The 16,831-nt window shown below is 36.4% G+C and overlaps 1 protein-coding gene across 5 annotated transcripts in view; it reads left to right on the top strand.

The window, feature by feature from the left end:
* Positions 1-10,225, top strand: part of FGF12 (fibroblast growth factor 12) — a 502,076-nt gene extending 491,851 nt beyond the window's left edge. For all 5 annotated transcript variants that reach the window (XM_014843391.3, XM_044771304.2, XM_014843390.3 and 2 more), the window contains one exon: positions 9,747-10,225. In XM_014843391.3, coding sequence (XP_014698877.1) covers positions 9,747-9,865 — 119 coding nt within the window. In that variant the 3' untranslated portion in view covers positions 9,866-10,225. The remainder of the gene's footprint in view (positions 1-9,746) is intronic.
* The last annotated feature ends 6,606 nt before the right edge of the window (positions 10,226-16,831 follow it).

Raw genomic sequence — 16,831 nt, forward strand, 5'->3', positions numbered from 1 at the left:
TTAAAAGCTAGAAATTCTCAGACCAAATCTCCAAAGTGTTCTGATTTATTATCCAAGTATATCTGATGGCAACCAGGTTTGAGACTCAGTGTTCTAAACTGAATTTGGTGTTTCTAGGCTCATTTTGATCAAATCTGGTCATAGGCAATTATTTAAATTTGTTGAAATTATTGTGATCAATGTATTGGACTAAGCCTAATCTAATATGGAGTCAATTGTCACTCTGACACCATGGAATTAAGTATATCAAACATGTTACATTTTTACATTTCCTACTGCTATTAAGATGGGTGTATTTTAGTGCTCAGTTAAATTATAGTATGGAGTTAATAGAGGTAATACCAATTATTGTACTAAATTGATCACTGAGAAAGAATACCCTAATGGAAATCAGTTAATCAAGGATAAATACATGTCTGATTCTTCTGATAAAAATTTTGCAAATGATTTGCTAAGTGATTTTGAGAAAGTAATTTACCTTCTTAAGCCTCAGTAATCTCTGAAGATGAAGTTGATTATAAATCCCATCTGTTTAATAGGAATAATATGAAGAGTAGACATTGTAAGAAAGTTGGATCTCTCAAATCTGTCAGATCAATGCAAAGTGCCTTTTTCATTTTCCCTTGGAAATTGGACATTGTCTTATGTACTGGAGAAATGCTGTGAGGTGTGGCATTGCGTAAGGGATTAGAGACAATGAAAATTGAATTTGAGGGAAAATAATCTCTTCAAAAACTGTGTAATGAGACACCAAAGAACAGAACAAATGAGGAGTCCTGATGTTGTAAAGCTCCAATTGGGAGACACTAATGGCAAAGTAATTTTGATATTTTTATTTCGATTAACTGTAAACAGAACTGAATGGTTCTAAAAGACAAAAAAAGAAGATGGAGCCAAAAAGTACCTCTGATGGCTCCAATTGTTTTAATTACAGACAAGATAATAGCTACATTTCTCTCTCTCTTTTGAATTTTGGATCTTTGCCGGCCTTTGACACCTTCCCCCACAGCATTGCAACTCATTCAAAGCAGCTTTTTTTCTAGTTTTGAATTTAGTCCAAGAAAATTCTCCTACTTCTTCCCCACACATTCTTCTTCCATGTCTATCTCTCTCTTACACACAAATATTGCTTTTGTTCTCTTCCTAAATAAAGACATAGATCCTTTTGTTCACAATGTCTCTTAACTCTTTATAATAAATATTTACGGCATACTGGGTGCATTCCTTTGGCAATACATCGCTTCTGAACCAGCACTTAAAATTCTCCAACAGTTCCAAAGGGATTCCACGTGACATTAATTAAGGTGTGAAATTGCTGTATGTTAATTGCCCACACCCTTCCATGATCTGCTATTAAGACAATTAAATATCTTTAATGGTACATTAACTAACAGAGCAATCTAACCTTTCCACTTCTTAGAATTTACAGAGGGCCAAGGAAAATTTGATTAAATTGGTAGTAATAAAAAGATTATGTAGTCATATTTCATTTGTCTTTGATGGAAACTGATATAGGATCAGAGTTCTGTATAGAGTGTCAATTATGAGCTTTATCAGAAACTGGAGTTATATTGCCTCCATTTGGAAAACAGGATTTGTCAGCAACAACTACACTTGCCCTCCACACAGGTTTTACAACTCTATTCCAAAGCAATACTGACACTCAGAGATTTACAACTCGTTCTCCCATAACTACCAGAACTCTCAATATTTAAATGGTTTGCAAGAATCCAGCAGTAACATCAAAGAAATAACTAGTAGCAGTTGTTCAACTTTATATTCCATTTGCATCGCTCATTGTTATTTTCAATGTGCTTCCCTAACCAGAGTATCATTTGATGGTCACTACCACTTTTGTTGTCTTCAGGTTAAGATTGTCATCCCAATTTTAAAGATGAGGAAACTGAGCTTAATAATTCGCCCAGGTCTGTACAGCTAAAAAGGGGCAAAATTATGACCAGAGCCATTATCTTTATGAAATGCTGCCAGAACATCAGTCAGCTGCTGAATGAGGACCGACCATGGGGTTTGTAACACATGGTCAGTAGTGACTTGACAAGAGTGATTTCAGTGGAGTAGTGGGAAATAAGTCTAATTGGAGCAGATTTAAGTTATAACAAGAGGTAAAGAAGAAAGTAATATTCTATGACACTGTTGAGGAGTTCTGTTATAAAAAGGAAGTAGAGAAATGGAGTGTGAGCTGGAGAGAAACATGGTGGTTACATGGTGGGGTTGGTTTGTTTGTTTAAAGCTATTATAGCATATATATAGGCTCATGGGAACAATGGGGGAGAAGTAAAACTTGGCATTAGAGGACAGAGGGTCACTGAGTGACACTGACTAGAGGGGTTGGGATCAAGGACACAAGTGGCCAGTGGAGACTCCACTGAGAGAGGGACAGGAAGAGTACAAGCATTGGAAGAAGCAGGGAGCCGGTCGTGTGCCAGCAGATATGTGCAGGTTGGTAGTTTTTGTGGTGGAAATATGAAAACTTTCTCTTCTCTTTTCTACGTGAAATACATAATAAGGTAGTTTATTGATAAAAGGGAAAGAAGGAAGGGAGAAAGAGCAGGAATTGGGGAGGAAGGAGAGAGAGAGGAAGGGAGAGAGGGAGAGAAAGGAAAAAAAAAAGGAAAACGAAACAAACAAAAGAAAACAACAAAGAAAGCAGGCCTCTTCCTGAGTCTGAGAAGGGTTGGGGCGGTGTGGGAAGTTCGAGAAGGAAAGAGAAAGTATGGAAGAGTCACTTGGGAAGAATGGGAGAGCGAATTGGCTAGAGAAATGTAGGGGGATTCCAGGAAGTGCTGAGCACCCCTGTGAGGTTTGGGGTCAAGATTTTGACTCAGGCCAGTCAACCGAAGTTTCATATTTTTCTTCAGTTACATTGAACTATAAGCTTAGAGCGGGAACCCAGGAGTTAACCACACATGACTTTGAATGCCAACTCTGTCCCATATCAGGGCTCTACTTTGAACAAACTACCCTTTTTTTCTTCAGTTTGCTCAGCTGCAAAAGGGACCAATAAAAGGGTCTACCTTTTAGGGTCATTTAAAATACTCTTAGTGTATATAAAATGCAGATGTACAGTAAGTGTTCAATTAATATTAACTATGACAATGAGGACAGTGACTACCTAGGAGGAGAGTACCCGCGGGATGGTACCTGGCACCTGGTTTGTTATAGTTGACTGATTTATAAATAACACCAACTCCTGAGAGTTCACTTTTTTCACATTTTTAAGAAAGGCATTATTTTAGTTTAACTTTTCCAAGAGAAATTTATGATATCTAAAATAAAAGTGATTGTTGAATGTGAAAAGTTGCAAACAGGGAATCTGAGCTATTATAATGGCAAGAAACGCCTGCATATTCTGATAACTGCTTTTGGAACAGAGGGACCAGTGAAAAGAATATAATCAAAAAATATTAAATGGAAAGGCTGCCCTGGAAAGACCCATATCTAATCCTACAAAGAGAGGGTGGATTTTAAGACTTCAAAGCCAAGTAATATATATTTGATCTTTCTCTTTTCTAATGGCACAATCTTGCATTTAAAAGGAAAGCAAAAAAATAAATAGAGCAATAGCATATATTATTACAAAGTTGGTAGCTTACGGTCTTGTTATGACCAAGTGCAGCATTTTATTTGTGACATCAGGAGTGCAGGGCTTTCTTCAGAAATATGGCCAGTGACTCTCAGGCAGCTGTGAAAATGACAACCTTCACTATATCAAGTCACGAGGTGACTAATGTCCACCATACACGTGTGTTCTGCTGACATCAAAAGGTTGAACTGGGCATTCCTAGCGAATGCTACATTGTAACGTAATATGTGAGGTGGGCTGTGTTACTGGAACCTGTGCCTGTCCTTGCATCTGCAAATAAGGAATTCTCTCTCGTCACATCTCCCCACCTCGTCTTTGCTCTGAAAGCTGGAATGAACTCCTCTGTGTCAGTGCACTATAGCTCAAGAAAAGTCAAAACATGAAACATGAATAAAAGGAAACATCCAGAAGAAGAGGAGGAGGAGAAGGAGGAGGAAGGGGAAGTAGAGGATGCAATTGAAGCATTCATCAGAACAGAGGAAAAATAGGAAGAAAACTGATTTGAAGAAAGGATTCTGAAGTGCCAAACAGAAATGCTTCCCCATTCAGGGCACTATCTCCTTTTACCTTTTATCCAAAACTATTGTGATACCACGTGTGTTAGAGAAACGAGGATATTTATCTCAAAAATATCCTGTGGGGTGAAAAAAGAGCAAGTATTTTTTTCCTACTTTAAAAAGGAAAGAGGGCAAGAAACGTGATCCAGGACAACTCAGAAGACCCAGATGAAAGAGAAGTAATGTTGTTTATCGTTCAGGTATTGCATCTTCAGGACACTGAACATTCTTGAAATTTGGATATTGAAACTTTCTTGGAAAAATAGTGTAAACTGAAATCAGAAAGAAACACAGAAGTCAGTTCCATACCAAGTGCTGGCTGTTAAATCATGCTCACTGAAGAGAAAGTCTGTCTCATGGGTGTAGTAGCCCACAGGTCCTGAATGAGATATGGTCAGATAGTAACATCTCAAGTTCCCTAAATCAGAGGATTTGTTTGCAGTTGCTAAATGGGCAGTGACACTGAATCGGAGTTTCTGTGAAATAGGATTGGGAAGCTGAGAGGACAAGAAAGATAGGGAGCTGGATTTTTTTTGTTTGTCTTTTCACTTTAGTCCCAGTCTGAAAATTACTCTTCAGCAAAAGAACTAGAACGTCGAACTTTGCTCTCATAGCTGTAGTGGGCCACAACGCATAAAACAGAGGGCACAGGAAGAAAATATTCCGGAACAGAGATTTAAAAAAAAAAAATTTAGATGCTCCTAAAGCAGAATAAATCTGTTCCTAATGAAATAATAGCTTATTTAACAGAAAGTGATGGAAAAGCCCCCTACATAAGCATCATTGTACTTTGAACTACTGCAAACTGAGAGACTGGAGTACTTTGCAATTACGAATAAGGATCTGATTATTAAGAAAAGAAAAACTTACCCTTGCATGGGATAGAAATGATTTGAGGAGTACTATTTAGGAACCATAGAATTTATATAACTATTGAAGATCAGAACCCAGACAGTTTCCTAGCATGCTTCTTAAAGGTTTCCCCTAATTGCTTAGTGGTATATGATTGGAAATTAATACCAGAACTCCAAATTCTAGTACTAGTAGCTGTATAAAACTGTGATTAATTTTTACTGTATCTTAAATTATATGTGATTCTCATATGTGGGGTTAGTAATTCTTGATTTATCATTTGTTGTTTGTTTACTTTAATTGCTAAATTAAGCTTCCCTCACAACAAAAGGATAACCCTTCTCATCATGTTAGTCGGCTTTACCAATTAAAACCTACTTTCAATTGCAGTTAAAATTATGGTACTAGCAGTGTGTTAGATATTGTATATAGCAGACCAGCAGCAGGTCTCATACATAATGGTGTCTTAGCTAAGTCTGTTCCTAAGAAATTGTGTTTGCAAGGCATCAGAACAACTCATAAAAGTTTCACATGCTGCCAGCCATTTCTTATGGAATCCACGCGGTAAGATTCCGTTTGACTGATTCTTCTTGACTAATCTGACTGGCTGTATTCATATCATGTAAACATAGTTAGACGTTTCTCTCAATAGAGAGATCAAATAAATAGATTTTTCCCTATACACTCGTATACTTGATGGACATATTATTAATTCTTCATTCACTATCAGATGAGGCTGATATATTTCATGACTGTGATTTCAGTCTCCTGACCTGGAATTCAGGAGGCCTGACAACAAGTCAGTCCTATCAGGCTTATCTCTCACCATGACCTCCCTATTTTAGCCCATTCTTCAACCAGTCACTGTTTTTCTTATATAACCTGAGGTTCATCTCTTCACCCTTATTTATTAGCACATCCATCTCTCTAAATCTGCTAGCTCCTTCAAGGCTAACTCAACATCAAATCACTATTTTCATGCACTCATTTCCATTCGACTCTCTCCTTTCTACCCTGCAATTTGTGTGCATACCTATGCTGTCTTAGCCTGGAGCTCCTTGAAGGCAGGAATCACAAGGTCATTTCTTGCAGTTGCCACAGAATCTAGCAGAGTGCCTGGCACAAAGTAGATATATATCTGATTGTAGAATAATGAACAAATTAATACCTGAACGAATTCATCTTTGGTGTTAGTTTGCAAAAGAGTAATGGACATTTGAGAAGAGAAAGGAAAATGAAAAGTCAATAATAGAATTAAAGTGATACAGTATCAGTTAAGCTGAATTAAAAGGATCAATAAATGTTTTGTGAACCGGTTCATCCTATCAAAGGAATTCAAGATACTCCGCCTCTCCCACGTCTCCATGTGGAGGTCAGGTCCAATCAGGTCAGGGAGTTTTCTCAGCTGTCCTCTCCATCACACAGTGACTTTTAGCTTTAGGTCTAATCAAGACACTTCTCTTCCAGAGAACAGGAAACCCTTCTAAGGCAGCACTGTCTATAGAAATATAATATGAGCTATGTATGTAATTTAAAATTTTCTAGTAATCACATTTTAAAAATGAAATGTGTGAAATAAGTTTCAATAACATTCAACTCAATATATCCAAAATATTATTATTTCAATATGTAATCAATATAAGGCATTATTACTGAGATATTTTATTCTTTTTGTGTGGTCTTTAAAATTCAATGTTTATTTTATACTGATAGCATATCTGAATTAGGATTAGCATTTTTCGGGGATGGGCAGATTAGCCTTGAGCTAATGTCTGCCACCAATCCTCCTCTTTTTGCTGAGGAAGATTGGCCCTGAGCTAACATCTGTGCCCACCTTCTTCCACTTTATATGGCTTGATAAGCAGTCTGTAGGTCCATGCCTGGAATCCGAACCAGTGAACCCAGAACAGCCGAAGCAGAGCTCATGGACTTAACCAGTACACCACTGGGTCAACCCCAAGACTAGCCACATTTTAAGTGCTTAATGACCACATATGGCAAAATGGATGCTATATTAGGCAGCACAGTCCTAGGATGTTCTTATCAGATTCTCCTATCCTTTTACTAACCCTATACCCCCTCAATTATATCTCAGTCCTCTCTTTCTTAGGACAGGGCTAAGACTAATGTTTTTGACTATTAGGGGATTGTTGGCTCGTCCCATACAAAGAGGACATCTCTGACTTTAATAGTCACTTTTTTGTTTATGGCTTACACTCAGGGTAAACTCTCTGGGGACTTGATACCAGGATGGCCAGCAGGGTTAGGTTATCAGAAAAGTTATGCACAGAGGTACTTATAATAATAACATTTCATATTGTCAAAACTGAAATATTCTATGTGTACGTGAGAAATAGCAAAGAAAAAAACGTTCAAAACGAACATCTTGGGTAGACTCTACAACATAAGGAAACTAAAAAAGAAATTGCAACACTAAAAAATGCAGCTACAAAAGTTATAAAACTGTATTCTTTACTGGAAATTAGAAAGTAACATTCTTCAAGTATCTCTAAGTGGAAGCTTAAGAAATATGTGTGTCAAATCTATTGTGTTTTTTTTAAATACTATTTTTCCAGTCTTTGCAACTCTGACTTAGCAATCTGCAGTTTGGGGCTGTGTGGGTTTTCATGGGCGGTTAGGTGACAGAGTAGGGAAAACTGCTTTATGGCCTCACGAGAATAGTTTTCCAACTGAACCACTTCATTGCTTCTTCGGAGTTCCCCTGCATACTAAACAGTTGTAAATAAATGGCTATGTTTTGCACATATAAATGTATGCTTTAATTTTGGAGATTTTGATGCTTTGCTCCTAACAGAAATATAGCTAAGAGACATTAGATAGACTTGAGGAACGTCAAGATTTCAACAGGATCTTCCATAAGGAACTTCTGTCTTTGGTAAAAGAAACGCAGAAACTTGAATTGCCTACTAGCGCCATCTGAAAATTACAGGATCAATTCTTTCTGAGCTGGTTTCCTCCACACTTTGCTACTTAGGCCAAAGGCAGTTAGTCCTTTGGGGGATACTGGAGGAGAATTTAGTGCAATAATTGAAATATTTTGAAATCTCATTTAAACAATAATTGTGTGTAATAATTTTGCACAATATACTTAACAAACATAATTTGTATACGTATTTTGTGTTACCCAACGTGAGGTTGGGTTTCGCCAGCATCAGCATCACCCGGGAGCATATTAAAAATGCAAAATCTCAATCCCACTGTAGACCTTCTGATCCGAATCTGCATTTTAACAGCATCCCTAGGTGATTCAAATGCACATTAAGAAGCTCTGCTACTGAGATGTTGGAAGACACCTCTCTCCTCATCACTGAACTAGTCTGAGGAGAATCTTACTTGTAGCTTAACTCACTTAATCTAGTTTTGGATTTACAACACCTTCAGCCTAAACAACTTATCACCATGTTCCCTGAAATCTGTTATTCAGAATTCTTACTAAGAGATCACCTCCTTCGTTTTCTTAAATGTCTTTGGGTGCTTACTATGTGCCAGACATTTAAACTCATAAAACTGTGATTTTTCAGTTAGGAAAAGGTGTCCAAATTGAAAGAGCTAGAAAGTCACTGAGTGAGGATGTGGATCCAGGGGGTGTGGCTCCCAAAATGATGCTCTTAACCACTACATGACCATGACGTCTATTCAGTCATAGCGATGCTCAGGTCTCCAGTACCAGGGCAAAGCCCAAGGGAGAAAGCTATTTGATTGGCACTAACTTTCAGATTACCAAGGCATTGTAGTGATGGGTCAATAGATGGAGGTACTTAACTATTTGCTCCTAAGGATGTCAAGGATGAAAATAATTCCTGATATTTATGTGAATATTTCACATGCTCATATACCGTCACATTTGTCCATCTTACAACAATATAATGAATCTGTTTAATGTACTCAATATGCTAATAGATTCTATCTTACAAGAATAACTATGAATTGAAAAACATTGTTCTTTCTATGCAATAATCTAGCAACAGCCATGATAATTCACAGATGACTGAGGTTTAGAGCCAGACAAAACAATAGAGGAGAAAAGAACTGTTTATATAGATGTGAACTGAAATCTCACGGTTGCGTAATCACATTTCCTATTGAGGAATAACTAAAAAGCCGTGGACTGTGTTCATTACTGTGAAGGAAATCTGGGGCAATTGGGAAATTTGTATCATTTCTTTCTTTTTTTTTTTCTCTTCCATGCTCTCTCTCCCATTATCACTTCTTATGTAGGATACCTTGAAAATTGGCAATAAATATTTCACTTTCATGCGACAATATCATATCTTCTATAGTAAGATAAAGGTTAGGAACATGTAAATAAGGATTTTTTTTCCTACCCAAACTAGATTGCAGACCAAGAACTGAAAAACAAAATATCTATTTCTATCCTTTAAATATTATATGCTCAGTGTCTCCTCTAACTCTACATGGAAATCCTGTTATATACGTTAGTAGCCAGTAAAGACTCAAGCCTTATCTGTAAGAGAGCAGAAACCACTCATATGTCTGCAGTTCAAGAAGACTTAAAACGTTGTGACTGATAGAACTGGAAGACAGCCATATGTATCCACTAAATATATTGTCAAGTTAAAACTCGTTTTTACAGTGGGGGAAGAGCTGGTGATGAGAGTGAAGAATATTGTAAAATCAAATTTGACATATTTATTGAGCCCAAATTTATGTCCACTATTATAATAAGTAATTGTTGTGATTTTGCTTTCCAGTGTGTATGTACAGAGAGCCATCACTACATGAAATTGGAGAGAAACAAGGACGTTCGAGGAAAAGTTCTGGAACACCCACCATGAACGGAGGCAAAGTCGTGAATCAAGATTCAACATAGCTGAGAACTCTTCCCTTCGTCCCTCTCATCCCTTCCCTTTCTCCCCCTCCCCTTTACCCATTTCCTTCCAATAAATCTACCCAAGGAGAGGAAAATAAAATGGCAACCCAGGACCTAGTGGCTAAGATTCTGCACTCAAAATCTTCCTTTGTGTAGGACAAGAAAATTGACCCAAAGCTTGCCTGTTACAATGTGGTAGAAAATGCACATGCACCAAGATTAGCACACATAAAAGCAAGGGAAAAAATAAATCAAGACTCCACAAACATTAAAATAACTGTGTTGTTATTAATAGAGGGCTAATTGTAATGAAGATATGACTACAATAAAGATGAAATAAAGTTACTACCTTGAAGAAAAGGGTTTTGGAGAATTGAACTTACAAATCGATGTAAAACCCTCCATAGCTTAAACTCTGGATGTTGCTGTGATGTGTGCTTTGCTTTGAATCTGTGTTTTCTTTGGGCATTTGGAACTGACACATAATTACATCCTGTTTCTAGAATTTTTTTTTTTACCATGACATTGAACATGTATGAATTGTAGGTTCATCTAATGCCTATAAGGTGTAGAGCCAGGAATCATTTAACATTAAGAAAACTTTAAAATTTTATTCTCGAAGTTGTCATTCAAGATTATTTTATGCAAAGGATAGTCTTCTTTTGAAGCTAATGGTATTAGCTGATTTCATTACTTCATAAAAAGAGTTTCAGATTCTCTTAAGAGAATATCATATTTTTATCAAAGGTATTAATCTAGGATCTCATTTTTCTAGTCATTTAGAAAATAAAAATCCTTGATCTAAGTCTGAGGTAACTTTTGGGAATTATTTGTCATTGCCATGCCTGGGAAGTGATGAATAAGTTACATGCTCATACCATTCGGTCTGGTTTTTTACTGCGTGGACACCTTTGAGAGTAGAGGTGTATGTCTGGCTGTCTTACAGAGTATCATTCCATCTCTTGCAGCAGGAAAGAAAGAAGAGGGGTTTTACATAAGGAAATAAGTCCTAGGAAATTGCTCAAAGTAAATTGTATTTGCCTTTGTACCTTACCAGAGTTTTATGTATGTAGCATTTTCCAAAGTTTGCCAAGAAATTGGGAGGCACGGCTGTAAAATTCCTAACTTACTGTCTTGTGAAGCCAGTGGGTTGTTTGTTGCTATATATCCTCATTTTTGAGTCTAGTTGACAACAAGTCTGTCTCCTAGAACGCAGAAGGGACCTTGTGATACATTGAACTTTCAAGGGGCATAGAGAAACATTACGGAGTTAACAGCTATAGTTCCAACAGACAGGGTTGTGTGAGTGGCTTAAAGTAGTCAAAAAAACCAAAACACCTCTGTGTAAGACTAGGCAAATGCATAGTTAGGAATACTAAAGTATGAGAAAAATGTTAGGGAAGAAAGGAACGTTATAAAATTGCCTTGGAAAAAAATACATCTACTTAGTCCTACAAATCAAGAATGGTGTAGAGACACCCAAATTGAAACAAAGCAAAAGAGAATGTTAAAAAATGTATGCAGATTTATGGATATTATCAATGAGAAGACTTAGCATGTTACTTCTCCTATAGCGCTACTGTCCAGCATGTATTGTTCCAAATACGACTTCCTAAAATATATACCCTGCGGACACTCTAGGCCCTCACTTCAATAACCTTGCCATTGGTTGCTGTATTCTTTCAAAGTCAATGTAGTTTCCCTCAATCTACACAATCATTATTCTTCAATAGTGGTTCGTGTCCTTCACTAAGTATTCTATCTGTATTATCAGGAAGTTAGAGAAAATGAAATGGAGGCATTTGCCTAAACACTTGCAAAGAATAAAAGTTACACATCTAAGCAAGGATTTTGAACACACATTTGCAAGAGATATTTGTTCAACCAAAATATTTGGAGAGTAACAAATAAAGACCTTTAAATTTTTAAAAAAGGAATGTGACTCTTCTAGGAAAAGAATACCCTTGTAAAAAAAATACAAATCTGGTTGTATTTCTCCTTGTCACTCTTGATTCAACTTGATTATAAATGCACCTGTCACTCCCAGGACCAAATAAATCCCAAGCACAAAGCCTTATTTTCTTTGAAAAAATAAAAAGAGCCTTCTACAAAATGGGTCACCGGCTCATTTAGCACGAAATGACTTGAGCTTTTGTGGTGATACACACACACACACACACACACATATACACACACCCCACAAACTCATCAGTAACACAACTGATAGTTTCACAAAGTGTTATCAATTACACTGATGATTTCATTATAGAATATATTTAGTCCAGTTAAATATTATGAAAAATATGATAGAGTTGTGAGACTCCAACAAAACTCTTCCCCCTACTTTCAATGACTGTCCATCATTTATCATCTAAACTCACATTTGTCTTCTTCCTGATAGCAATCAAGAAGTGAGGTTCTAACTACCCAAGTTGTACATTGTTTTTCTCCATATCATTTAAGCAAATGTTCACTCTGGTAAAATGTTTTGGAAATTAGCTTTGTCTTATTTACAATTAATTTCAGAGAATAAATTGGAAACCTCATATTTCTTTTACACGTTAACCTGACAAAAACTGTGGTTTAGAGCATGGGGTGAACGTTTGCTTAACTGCTGTTTACTTTTTACATACATGAAACCTTTAATAGGAAAAGTCAGTATTCATTGCCTAGGTTTTAAAAAAACTATCAAATAAAAACACATGATTATCCTATTCCCTCCCAAAGATATGAGCAAGTTTAAATTGTTTGTTTTTCAGATTATTCCAAGTAAAAGAATTCTTTACTTTTTCATCATTCCAATTCCTGGGTCTCAATTCATCCATCACTTATTTTCCTACAAGTGAAATAAGCTTTTTTTTTTTGAAATGCATTGGAATAGTCTCAGGAAAAATATGACATTTAGTAAAGCTTTGTAATTGACTATGTACATGTAAGTTAAGAAATGTTTATTCTGGAGTCCTTATAGTCACGTATTGAATGAAAACAAGTTTTGAGAATCTGGTAAAATAGTGTCCCGGTCAATATACCCTACTTGATTTTTAAGCTAGAAGTTCGAGGTATAGAAACAAAATGGTGCTGAAGTTCCATTTGCTAATTCAGAGAAGTTTGTGCTTCAGGAAACTGGAGGACAGCAAGCCCGCCTATTCTTGATCACAGTAATAGTCTGAGTTTTGAATTTTTCATGTGAATTTCATAGCACATTTTTAGCCACAATGGATTGGCACAATAAAGAGACGTCAATTTAATGCACATTGTGATGCTTTATGGGCCTCGGTCTAATCCAGATAGCTTTTTAGGAGAATTCTTCCATTTAAGAAAGTGACAATGTTGTTGGGTAGATATTATATATAGCTTGGTGGTCCTGTGATGCCACTAGCAGGACACGAGGGTATTTAGACAATAGTAAAGGATGCAGAATTGCTTATTGTGTATTGAAAAGTTGGAAGGTCCTAATTAGGGCCACTGGTTTCTTGGTGAAGATGCATGAGTACATCAACAGTAATTTTTTTAAACACAGACCCAGAAATAGCAAACCTACTCTTCCACTTTCACTGTTTAGTCTACAAGGCCTTGCTCTGAGGTTTTTCCATGATGTTGCTTAATGTCATCTGCACAAGGTGAGACGCATTCGAACAGAAAATTTCCCTGCTCGTTTTAATATCATAAAAGGCTGAGATTATTTCTCTGTCATAAAATTGTAAATAGCATTTTTAAAAATCAGAATCACATTTAAAACAGTGGATTGTTCTACAAATATATATGTGTATATATACATATGCTTCTGAAATAAGGATATATTATACAGAATTTTTATTTGATTTGTGGTCTTTAGTCATAGGTAATCAGAAAATAAAGATATTTGAATGCAAAACTTTATATATAAATGTATATTTCTAATGATAGTATAAATTGCCACTTTCTAATAAAAAAAGAAACAGGTGGGAGCAACAATCAAACCACAAGCTCCTTCAGAACTTCGGTGATTTTGAATCCCCTCTTTGATGCAGAACTAACTATTTTTTATTCCTAAAAAGTTATCTTAAAAAGCTATACTTCCTGATACAGCTTCCACGATAAGTCATATCAGATTGAAAATTTATGGTCAAGGACAGGAAAAAGATGCCAAATTCAGATCTTTATTTTTCAGAATTTTTCCTGAAGCCCAAGTTAAAAATTTAATATTTAAAATCTAAATGAATTCAAAATTGCTAACGTTCAGAGATGGCAGACTGAGCTTCAGTAACAGAAGCAAACATATATTTAATATTCTAATAGCATTAGAATAATATGATAAAAATTGCATCATTAGATGTTTTATTAGTTGGAAAGAATGTGTTGATGTTTCTTTGTTTTTGCTCTCAGCACAGCTTAAAGGCATTCATTTTACTTAAAGTTGTTCAAAAGTCCAAAATATACTCCCATTAATAAAATTGGTATTAGCTCCATTACAAGGCTAAATGTTACAACTTAAGAAATTATTGACACCGAAATGTTTAATAATCATGTTGTATGAGAAACTGAACAAATTAATGTTTTCTTTTTACATTAAAGCACAGATTATTCAAATCATTGTTTTTTGAGATCAGATTTGTAAAGTGTTTATACATCACGACCTTCCTGAAGTAAAAAGCAATTAAAATCTTGAGATGCTCATGCATGTAGACTAAACACTTGCACTTTTTTCTTTTTAACGTCTAACTTCTTTGGGAAGTCTCTCTCCTTTTTTAAAATGTGTTTATCCTATAATGTGTCACTGAAAAAGTGCTATGTCTTATAAAAAAGATTGAAAATAGATTTATGGATGGGGAAGAAGTCAAAATTTTTATTGAACAGTGTAGTCAAAAGTAAAAATTACTTCCTAAATATGAAGCTACTTGTGGCAAACCTAACATTTTGCTTTTTGAGGATTAAGTCCTAGAGCACATTCATTTATTCATTCATTCATAATTTACTAACTAGAGACTTGGTTGAGTTTAGGGACCATAAACTAAATTATAGTCTCAAAAAATCCAAGAAAGTCAGACCTGTAAAAAAGATAATGCAGTACTCGAAAGTGTGTGTTACAATCAGTATGTTACTAAGATTTTATATACAAGTGATGATGCAACAATGAAGCCTAGAGGGATGACAGGGATGGGAAAGAGACTAGATATTTACTGAATAATAAAAGAGAGATGATAAGAAACCCCTCAAGTAGAGGAAATCGTTAGAATAAAAGTTGGGAAGATATGAAAAACATGACTGACTTAGGAAATACTTGTGAATGAAACAAGGAAAGAATGTTCAGAGGAGGAAGTTGGGGGAAAAAACTGAGTTCACATTAATAAAATTAAAAAGTTATTCAAAGTTTTGTCATTGCACTCTTTGGGTTTGTTAGAAGCTCTGTACCTGTTAGGATGCTTCTGGTTGCTCATAACCATCCCCGAGCCAAACTGGCACATCCATCTAGAGGTTCCCTTCAGCCCCATCGAAGCTTAATTTGTGTGTAGCTCTCTCAGCTCTGCCCACCTTCATGTATAATAGCTTCCCTCTTGGCATCAGGAATTTTTTTACAAGTTGTGGACACCACGTATTTATATCATCTGTTCTCTTTTATAATCCCCTAGAAGGCATCTCCTCAAATCTCACTGGCCCAGTTTGGGTCATGTGTCCATCCTTGAGTGAACCACTGTGACCAGGAATTTGAGATGTGTTGACTAGTTTAAGTCAACCAGACCTTTTCCTGGACTTGTAAGTTGGGTGTACTTTCCCAATGGTACAGGTCTGTGTAGATGAGGGGTGAATATTTGAATGAAATTTAGAGTTCGTTTATCAAGAGAAAGCAGAAATGAATGCTGAATTGCAAAAAAATGACGAATCTCCATTATCTGTTAATGAATATATTTCCTATCACAGCTCATTGGATATTCTAAAAACTGACAGAGAGATGCAAATATTGATGAATGAAAGCTACTGCCATAAACCATGGGGAACAAATAAAGGCACTGAAGATTCAATGCCCCGAGCATTATTAAATGCCTGCTACGCAAAAGGCACTGTGTGGATCACCGAGGAAGATAAAACAGCTGCAGTTTAGAAGACAAGTGGTGCATTTGACAAGAACTCACTATATCTGGTATGGCAGTGCTTTTAGATGATCTTCACAGAGATGGCTAGAAAATGCAGCTTGGCTATGCTAGACCAGAGGTTTATATCATATCTACCATTTCATACCCACGACAACACTGCTAGGAGTAGGCCATTACAAAATGCTTCTCAAAATGTCACCCAAGCAGTCATTCCAGGTCTTAATCTCAGGGCTACTTGGGAGCTCAAAATCACCTGGGACAGCAGTACATGCCATTCTTGAATCCTCTCTACAGATTATAGCATATGTTTGAACACTTTGCATGATGGTAAATATATGAATCTCCCAGGGCATCCTATTCTATTTGTGGGAAGTATTGGTTTTATAATGTTCTTTCTTATATGAAGCAATGTGTTCTTCTGAAGCTTCTATTCACTTTCAAATTTCACTCCCTAGTCTTACTCAATGTCAACTTAGTCCTCCATGTAAAGGAAAGTGATACAGATATTTGAAGAACATTTTCATTTATTTCTCACCTTTCAGGTATTCTCTACTCATGTGAAATATTTTCAGATATTTTGAACATTTCTTTTTTTTGTTTGTTTTGAGGAAGATTAGCCCTGAGCTAACTACTGCCAGTCCCCCTCTTTTTGCTGAGGGAACCTGGCCCTGAGCTAACATCTGTGCTCATCTTCCTCTACGTTATACGTGGGACCCCTACCCCAGCATGGCATGCCAAGCGGCACCATGTCCACACACGGGATCTGAACCGGTGAGCCCTGGGCCGCCGAAGTGGAACGTGCACACTTAACCGCTGCGCCACCGGGCCCGCCCCTTTCGTTTCTTTAGTATGCTGTTTCTTTTACTCAGAACAAACTCTAATAACTTGGAGTGCA

This window comes from Equus asinus, chromosome 5 (genome assembly GCF_041296235.1).
Source record: "Equus asinus isolate D_3611 breed Donkey chromosome 5, EquAss-T2T_v2, whole genome shotgun sequence".
Lineage (NCBI taxonomy): Eukaryota > Metazoa > Chordata > Mammalia > Perissodactyla > Equidae > Equus > Equus asinus.